Consider the following 10,121-nt stretch of genomic DNA (forward strand, 5'->3'; position numbering starts at 1 on the left):
TTGGAGAAATTATGAGATTATAGTGGGTGTGTATTGCACAGAATGTTCGTGTCAGAGTGCGTGACATCATCGGTTAGAGTGAGAGAGAGCCCAGAAAAATTCCAGAAAAATTCCTGAATTTTTCTCTTTCCACATCGTTGTAAAGGCTGAAGTGTCCCGCTTTCATTAAAAAAAAAATTACGTCGCTCTCATTGTCCATTCCGGAAATAGACCCGAAAGAGTAGCTACAACGACACCCCTGGTATCGCTGCTGATGCCGGATTGTTTTCTGACCAGAGGGTCAAGATTCTGAAAAATCTTAATGTGTGTGGTGAGCTGTGTTTGGAATATCGCAGCACACCACACACAATACGATCAAAACTGTTCAATCACAGATTTTTTATCTTCATGTGTGGGGTCTCTCACAGATAATAAATCGGTTGAGATTTATAAAATCTTTATGTGTGTGGCAGGCAAACTTGTTCTGTTTCTCACCATGTGCTCAAAATATCAGAGAGACAGAATTTACAGAATCAGCCTCTAAGTGCAGCCACGTCTGTCTCTGCTCCTCATTGACTCCAATACAAAGATTTTCTGAGAGAAGGACCGATGTTTTAAAACTGCCAGCGTCTCCAAAATATTTACTGTAGAAACACCAAATCGTACCAAATTTTTCAGGAAGTCCTTACAGCGCTGATGGTCTGTGTTTTGTTCTGATAGGAGTTACCATTTTGTCACAGTAAGCCTTTTGCGAGACCAGTGCAGAGGCAGAAAATCACTCTTTTTCTCAACGTTTCTGTCTGTCTCAGCCTGGGGGGCCCCTATCGTCATTGGCAACCACCTCAAGTTGCCATGGTAACGTCTGATTCTCAGGGCAGAGCTCGTTAACTTCATAAACAATCCACCTGGCACTCTTTAAATGTTTGTAAACACAAACACACAGCTAAATCAGACTGACATAAGATGCAGCTCATAACATGTGTCAAGTCAGTCTAAAAAAAAAGTAACGTGCCCAACACTGGAAAGCAGAGCGAATAAAAATGAATAATGTCTGTATCATGCACATTTAACTGTAGCACAGTCAACCAATGGCGTGTTGTGTGTTCAACAGGTGGGAAAAACACGTGACGCCATTGGCCTGGACGGTGAAGTGGTCAATCGCCGACGGACCATCAGCGGCCCCGTCACTGAGCTGGTGGCTGCTGCCAGGCGCAACCAGCCCACTCCCACTGCTCTGCCGTCTCCCTCCATCCAGCCTGAGGCCCCCCCTCCCGCTGTAAACTCCTCCTCCCCCCACCCTCCATCCTCCCCCCACCCCAACTCCGGAGGCAGCGGCAGCTCGACGGAGAACCTGCCGTTTGCGGAGGAGGGAAGTTTGACCATCCGCCGCCAAGGTCGAGGAGAAGGAGAAGGACAGGTAGCTATCTATATATGTTTGTCTATCTATCTATCTATCTATCTATCTATCTATCTATCTATCTATCTATCTATCTATCTATCTATCTATCTATCTATCTATCTATCTATCTATCTACCGTTCTATCTATCTATCTATCTATCTATCTATCTATCTATCTATCTATCTATCTATCTATCTATCTATCTATCTATCTATCTATCTATCTATCTATCTATCTACCGTTCTATCTATCTATCTATCTATTGTTCTGTCGTTCTATCTATCTATCTATCTATCTATCTATCTATCTATCTATCTATCTATCTATCTATCTATCTATCTATCTATCTATCTATCTATCTATCTATCTATCTATTGTGGTGGCAAAAAATGTTGTTCCTTCACCAAAGTATTTAAAAAAGGATAACTGGACACGTCAGCTGTCTTTCTTGAGTTTTAATAAAAGGCATTCATGAATGGAGTCACACACACAACCGAACAGGAGTACAGTCAGTGAGTGAGTGAGTTGAAGAGGCTCACCCGGGCGCTATCTTTATAGTTCCCAAAACACATTGAACAGCAGACAAAATATATGGCACTGGTAGCTGTGCCTGGCTCCACCGCCAGGACACAACTCCCCTTGTAAATTAACACAGAGCACCGGTCTTGACCTTTAGCCTGCTCTGTGTAGATTCAGTACTAGCTGTGCCTGGCTCCATATCATAACAATAGGTATCAGGAACACATTATCTGAATACCACTTTCCACAAGGAGAAAAGGAAGTTCGCTTAGTTAACATGGTTATACAACCCTTGTAAAGCATACACTGGGTTACACCAAAATTTCCCATTACACTATCTATCTATCTATCTATCTATCTATCTATCTATCTATCTATCTATCTATCTATCTATCTATCTATCTATCTATCTATCTATCTATCTATCTATCTATCTATCTATCTATCTATCTATCTATCTATCTATCTATCATTCTATCTATCTATCTATCATTCTATCGTTCTATCTATCTTGTGTTTATATATCCTGTATCTATCTATGTAATGTAATGTGCTAAAATCAAATGTGATCTACTGTAGTACAAATCCATAGTGAATCTTCTCTGTTTTTATTTGTGTTAATCCATTTATCAATGTTTCTGACTGTTTGTGCAAAAATGACCTCTTGTCATGAATGTATGAATTTTTCCGTTAGTGTGTATTTTGTGTCTGTCTGCAGGGGGATGGGGAGGCTCCCCAGGGAGACGGAGGCTACGCCCACGATGACATTTCCAATGCCGAAGCCACGGCGACCCTGAAGCGACGGCCCCGCAGCTCAAAGCCCCACCCCAACGGCTCCGACTTTACCCTCCAGGAGTCGTCCACCGTGAAGCGACGGCCCAAGAGCCGCGACAAGGAGCCCGAGGGTTTTGCCGAACTGGCCGCAGCCAATGGAGAAGCTGTGGGCCTCGGGGTCCCCAACACCATGCAGCCGGTGCCCTACCAGAACGGCACCGCCACCGTCAAACGCCGCCCCGTGTCTGATGCTGGAGTGACGGAGCAGCCACAACCTCAGCCGCAACCTCACCCTCAGCCTCACCCTCAGACTCACCCTCACCCTCACCCTCACCCTCAGCCTCACCCTCACCCTCACCCTCAGCCTCAGCTTCAGCCTCACCCTCACCCTCAGCTTCAGCCTCACCCTCAGCCTCAGCCTCACCCTCAGCTTCAGCCTCACCCTCAGCCTCACCCTCAGCCCCAGCATCAACCTCAACCTCAACCGCAAGTGACTGCCGCTCCTCGCAGGGACAGTGTGGATCATGGAGCTCCAGCAGCCAATGAGGGAGCTCCACAGAGGAAACCAAAGCCTCCGGTCTCCCCCAAGCCTGCGGTGGGCCAGATTAAGAGACAAGGAGGCCCGCAGACCCCCCCACAGCCTGTGTGCAACAAGAGAGTCCCCCTGCCAGGCCCAGGCACACCTGGAAGCCCAGGTATGATATGTGTGGTGAGGTGTGGGTGAGGATGGAAGTCAGTCACTATTACCAAAACAAACTGGTTTGTGACAGACATGAAGTTTCATGGTGTTGAACAAACATAAGAAGGTTATTACAGGTATGTCCAAACACCTGGGCCCTCACTTAAAGGGATAGTTCAACATTTTGGCAAATTCGCCTATTGCCATAATCCCTATAGTCATAGGGGTAGGTGCATTACTTTAAATTATCGGTGCATGTTGTTTTGAGATCAGCGGGGCAGAGACGTGAGCTGCTCAGCGAACATAATGGAGGTGAATGGTACAGGTCCCCTGTCCCTCAAAACTCATCAAATACACAATCCAATTACTCCAAAACGCTCTGGTGGACAAGTTGTGACCTGCACATTCACCACACTTTGAAATAATATTGTAACATTATGAGACTGAGTTGTTTTCAAGGCAAATTCAAAGCTGGAACTACTTTCCAGACATGGCTGCTGGACGGAGTGTTAGTTAGTGGTGAATGTGCAGGTCACAATTTGTCCACAAGAGCATTTTGGAGTTGTTGGATTGTGTATTTGATGAGTTTGACCTGTGCCATTCACCTCCACTGTGTTCACAGGTTTGGGCGAGAGCATCTCACTGACAACCACTTATCACATGGTATACTGATGCCTTCAAGTCTGAACTAATTTGTCTGGTGCTGTTGGAAAACAACAGTCATCACACAAAGGTTAGTGGACAGGCTGCCACTACAGAGAGCAGAGACACACTATAATTGTCTAAACGAGGATGAAGGACATTTGAATGGCCTTTCCTCCAAAGTCAAAGGAGTCACACTTGATTGTTCACATGAGAAGTGACTAGAGAGAAAACATCAGAGCTTGTCCACTGTCTCTCCTCTGCACACCTAGTGATGTGTGTGTTCTGGGAGGTTATAGCACAGTAATTGTTAGACACTCATGTCCAACACCTTCACACTTCAAACCTGCTTCTTATTCCTTGTTTATGGTCTGAACAGCCACAGTTAAAACCATCAATATCAATCAATCAATATCAATTTAAATCACTTGCTTTGAGCAGCCTAATCTGTCGTATGAAGTATCCACTCATGTTGATAAGTTTTGTGCAATGGTATGGAAATGTTTGTATTGTTTGTTAAGTGGATGTATGTGTTTTTATTGGGTGGCAAAGCAGTTTCCCCTTGGGGATCAATAAAGTTTTCTAATCTAATCTAATCAAGCTGCCATCAAGAGTGGGACCTGTTAATCATTTAGATTAGATAGTAGATAATAGTAATCGCAACCAAGGTTTGGAACTGAAAGTCAAAAGAGAATATGAATATTGATTATTAATAATGACCAACTCTTTTCAAATGAATCCCCAAAGATACATTATGGGTTTTTTTATGGGTTTTTTTTTATTATAAGGCTAAAATGTTAGTGTTATTGTGCTCTTTAGACCCATTTACACTCAGTTTTATTTCCAGTCCAGGATTAATTGTTAACACCACAGCTCACAGTGCCTGTTCAGTTTGTGTTGTGTGATAACTGATTCCTTTTTCTTTTTTTCTTTACTGTATTTAATGGAAACACATTACACATAACATACACAATTTATAAACTGACAATAGTGAACAAAAATAGAACAAACCTGATGACATAAAAAACTATCTAACTACTTCATATACATTTAACGTAAGTTTTTCCCATTTTTTGTTATGCATTTCTACCTTATCTTGATTTGTTGCGATCATTTTTTCCAAAAGAAATTGGCGTCGCACTTTATTTCTAAAAAAATCCAAATTCAAATTGCATTTAGTAACTGATTCCTTTGTCCATGTCTTGACTTGACAAAGACTGGAAGAGGACACTCAGTAGTCCTTGGTCCTTCAGGCAGCTCTAACCTACTTTACTCTTGTGTCTGTGTGTGTCTCTCTGTAGTGGAAGGAAAGAAGATCCCTCCGCCTGTCTCACCCAAACCGGTGCCACCACCCACAGCCCCCAAACCGGCCAAACTGATCCACTCCCTGACCAGCCCCCCCTCCCCCTCCCCCACGCCGGCGTCCGCCCCGGTCAGACAGCACTCTGTGGTGGCCCGACAGACCAGCTCCCCCCCGTCCTTCCCCCCATCCAACACCCCCAGCCCGCCCAACGCCAAGCCGCCCAGCCCGTCCTCCCAGAGCCCCAACACCCCGCAGACCCCCAACACCCCGCAGACCCCCAACACCCCACAGACCCCCACCACCCCACAGACCCCCAACACCCCGGCCACCCCCAGCCCCACCCCGCCGCCCGTCAAGCCGCCTCGGTCCTCCATCGGGGGCGTGTCGGTGGACAGCGGGATGGTCGGAGGGGGCGTGACCACGCCGGCTGCCACGACGACGCCAGACTACAGCGTGGATTCTCTGGTGCATCAGAAGCTGGAGGAGACGAGTGCATCGCTGGCCGCCGCTCTGCGCGCCGTGGAGGACAAGATACTACGGCAGGAGGAGTAAGGACACACACTCATCTACACACACTACACACTAGCAGGCTGGTGAACTGGTAGTAATGAGCAATAATAATGAGGCAGTGTGTGTTTTCAGGTTTGTGCTGGTACAGACCATGAGGTGGGGTGTGTGTGTGTGTGTTTGTGTGTGCGCACGCACTGACACACTGTTCCCTGATGTATCTGGTGTTCACACCAGGATGATGTATGTTACAATATGGAGATCATTTCATTATTTGATTTTATCTGATTGTTACAATAATTTACAGAAATCTTCACATAATTCAATCCAATTCAATTCAAAGAACTTTATTTTTCTGTTAGGAAGAAAGAAAGAAAGAAAGAAAGAAAGAAAGAAAGAAAGAAAGAAATTCTGCCACATTGTCATTAGTATTCGGTGGCTGTGAATCGTTGCATAACAAACAACACAACGACAAAGTTTTATGATGATCATAAGCTCTCTACGTGCACGTAGTGAATTCAGACGTTTACTTCAGTTTATCTGAGCTGGAGTTTCATATGTGGCTGTAACCAGGACAACCTTATTGTGAGCCTTGATTTGTCAAGATGGCAGATGGTAGGCTGAAGGTTTATGGTACAGTCAAACTCTTTGTAACAGTCAGCATGAGTCAAATGAAACTTGAAACTCATCCTAAAGGTCTTGAAAGACTGACAGTAAAACTAAAGCAGTCGAGCACGGAAATGTAAAAATGAAAGAGTTTGTTGTATTTCTTAATGTGATACTTCATGGCTCTACAATGCAGAAAGCAACGCTTCATATTGATTTCTTCCAGGGCGAGGTCACATTTCTACTGTAGACATGGATCTTTAGTCTCAGTGGGTTAGCTTCTGTCTTATAGCATGATATGACCTCTATGTGAGTGTGTATGACTGACTCATGTCAGATTCTTCAGCTGGTTGAACAGTTTGACAGTAAACTGACAGTAGATCAGCAAAGGCGGGTGTAGCAACAGTAAAATGGGATGGAGTTTAGCTGATACCCAGTTTAGCCTCAACTTTTCAGCACCAGTGTCACCAGCTGTGAAATCAGAGGCTACAATCTCCATCATCTGCTATAATGTTGTGCTTCTGTTTGTGTGTGTGTGTGTGTGTGTGTGTGTGTGTGTGTGTAGCTCTGTGGCTGAGCAGAAGACCACAGTCAGCATCCTAGACGACATCGGCAGCATGTTCGATGACCTGGCCGACCAGCTCGACGCCATGTTGGAGTAACCACAGAAACCAATCAGCGTGTCTCCATGGCAACGCTGCAACAGGAGTGACTCAGATGGCACAAACGGGCAACACGCCTCTCTATCTCTCTCTTCTTCTCTTCATCCTTCTCTCTCCGTCGTGCTCCCCCCTCCCCCCTCTCTTCCTCGCTCTTCCCGTCCTACTACCGTCCGTCCGTCCGTCCGCCACTGCTCTGGAAAAACCTCTCTCATCCTCTTCTTCCTCTCATCTCCTGTTGCTGATGATGAAAACAATGATGGAGCATTGTCACAGGCCTGGACAGACATGTGGCGGAGGGAGTGCAAGAATGAAGGATGGATGGATAAAGAGAGGGACGCTAAAAGAGACAGGTTGAAAAAAAAGGACCAAACACATCTGATGGGGAGAGAAGATTTAAAAAAAAAAAAAATCAGCAGACGGAGAGATAAAGAAATGCAACAAAATGAAGGAGACTGCAATCAAAACATGGGTCTTTAAGAACTCCACGTGGACTTGAACAAATAAACTAAACTAATACTGATTGAAAAACCAACTGTGTAATGACTCATAGTATGGTATGTGTACATTCTAAGCATGGAGAGTTTATATCTACTGAAAAGTCCTGCATTAGCACACTAATATATATAATATACCGATAAATATGAATCTCTAGCTCTTTGGTTTGATGTCTTGGTTCTGTGTGGAATGGTGACCTCTGGTGTTGTGACGATGTAAATGACTTGGTGGAATTATTTTTATCTGTGACCAAAACGAGACTATCCAGCTCCTGGAGTGAGTGTGTGTGCGTGCGTGTGTGTGTGTGTGTGTGTGTGTGTGTGATTGGGACAGTGTGACAAGTGTATGTGTGTTAGCTCTGGGTTCAGCTTGTGGATTGTTGGAGTTTCAGGATCAAATCCAGTTTCCTGTTTCTGGCTGCGTCCATGCACTCTACTGCATCCTCATCATCACCGACATACACACACACACACACACACACACACACACACACACACACACACAGGAGAAGCACAAAATGACCCATGCAGCCAGCTTGCACACACACACACACACACACACACACACACACACACACAGACACAGACACAGACACGGGAGCCTGCACAATGTAGAGTAAGCGAGAGATGAGGGAGGAGAGGAGCTTCAGCAGGTTGTCTTGGAGACAGGTGTCAGGTCTCAGAGGACTTCAGGATGCAGATAAACAGGTCTGGGGTGAGGAAAGGGGAAGAAAGAAGGGGAGAGGAAGTGAAATTGATGAGTCTCTGGGTCAAAGGTCAGGTTAGCCTCAGTCCGTCCAAACTCCCTCCCGTTTAAAAGACAATGCAACACAGTCAGAGTCAGAGCCGTCTGTCCAGAGGTCAATGAACTCGGCTTCACCCACACTGTTTCCCCTCAGATCCCAGAAAATAAAGCTGCAGAAACAAACTTGCCCACGCAAAACTGAACAAGTTGGTAATGAAAGTTAAAATCAGTGTTGGTTTCGACACCAGGCCTGATCCTGAGGTGACATTATTTCCAAACATTTTAAGCCAGGATTGCAAAGAGCCAACTTTCTCTGCTAATATTAGATACTGATCACCAATCCAATATTGTCTGCCTGTCTTATCAAAACTTTAAAGATCCCCTCCAGATATAAAACACTCTAATTTGTGTCTAATTTTCCCACAAATATAGTCCAATTGCATAATATTTGTCTCCCTCTTTCAAAAGTTAGTTCTCATGTATACTGCTGAACTCACTGAAATGTCTGTTCTCTGTGTCTCTGTGGATCATAGTTGGCTGCTTTTGTGATGTCACAAACCAAAATGTGTGTTCCACTCAGCAGATTGTGCATCTACAGGAGCAATAAGTAAAAGGCATTCTCTGGCGGCAATCTACTGGAATCATTTTAATGTGAGGTGACATGAGGGCAGAGGCTGAGTCAGCTGTCTATCCTGGCCCTGATAGTTGCTGAATTGAATGAGGATCGATCACATCTGGCCAACAACAGTCCAGTTAATAAGATCAGTATCTGCTCAGCGTCAGCTCGTCCCCTCTCTGAGATTTTTGTCAAATGTGCAGATATTTCCCTACATCACTGTGCAGGAGCCCTGAGTTTATCGCTCCAGGATATGATGAAAAAAAAAAAAACCTTTCTGACTGAAACCCTTCCTGACACCTAAACTGACAACCCCTCTCTTTCTGTCTTTATCTCTCTCATCCCACACTCTCCCAAACCTCCCACACCCCCTGTTGCCATGACAATCTACATCATCCCGCCCACCATCCTCATCGGCATCACCGTGGATACTACACAGTGTGTTGCCATGACAGCGTTTTTATGGGATTTACAAAATAAAAGAGAAAAAAAAGTGTTAAGACGGAGCAAGTGGCACCAGAGAGCTGTGAAGCTTGGATTCAGTTCCTTAAACCAGCCAGGTGCTCCTCTCCATATGCACCTCGGCCCATTAAGAAAACCACAGTCCCATAGCAGCCACACTCCTTATATAAATCAATAAGAATTCAGAGAATAGTTGTGGTATTTAAATTATGATCACATAGAGATTATTATATATGGATATTTGCAACAAAAAAAAAGAAGTGTATTTATGATGTATGTGTCATCCTGAAGACTATTTTTCAAAGTAAACAGATCTAATGAGTGTTGAATCAGTTTGCTTCTCCATGCTTAAGTGGTCCGAGCTGAGGAATCATTGTAGGATAACATGTTGGGATATTTCCAGGAGGCGTTTTTTTTTTTTTCTTTTTTTTTATGGTTATATTTTATTTTTTCCTCTGCCTACATGTGTAGGCTACATGTGTGTCCAGGTGTGGCAATGTGTATAATACAAGAATTGTTGTTGTTCAGTTGTATTATTTTTTAATTGTTTTAAATGCAACATTATGTTTGTTTGTTTTTTCTTTGACCATGTGCCTTGCTTTGTGATTTTGGTCTGAAGACAATACAGTAGATGGGTATGTATAAAATATGAGGATCTCTCTCTTTCCTCTGTTTTCATTATTTATATTGGTCATGAAAAAAATATAAAAGCATTACAAAAAAAACACTAATC

General features: G+C 44.2%; 1 protein-coding gene across 10 annotated transcripts in view; it reads left to right on the forward strand.

Annotated features, from left to right (window-relative positions):
* The window catches only part of caskin1 (CASK interacting protein 1), a 174,573-nt gene extending 166,921 nt beyond the window's left edge, over positions 1 to 7,652 (forward strand). For all 10 annotated transcript variants that reach the window (XM_085785254.1, XM_085785246.1, XM_085785250.1 and 7 more), the window contains 4 exons: positions 1,091 to 1,396; positions 2,593 to 3,367; positions 5,295 to 5,844; positions 6,975 to 7,652. In XM_085785254.1, the coding sequence (XP_085641380.1) occupies positions 1,091 to 1,396; positions 2,593 to 3,367; positions 5,295 to 5,844; positions 6,975 to 7,071 (1,728 nt within the window). In that variant the 3' untranslated portion in view covers positions 7,072 to 7,652. The remainder of the gene's footprint in view (positions 1 to 1,090; positions 1,397 to 2,592; positions 3,368 to 5,294; positions 5,845 to 6,974) is intronic.
* The last annotated feature ends 2,469 nt before the right edge of the window (positions 7,653 to 10,121 follow it).

The sequence above is a fragment of the Trachurus japonicus genome, chromosome 8 (assembly GCF_045865225.1).
Source record: "Trachurus japonicus isolate A0001 chromosome 8, Traja_1.0".
NCBI lineage: Eukaryota > Metazoa > Chordata > Actinopteri > Carangiformes > Carangidae > Trachurus > Trachurus japonicus.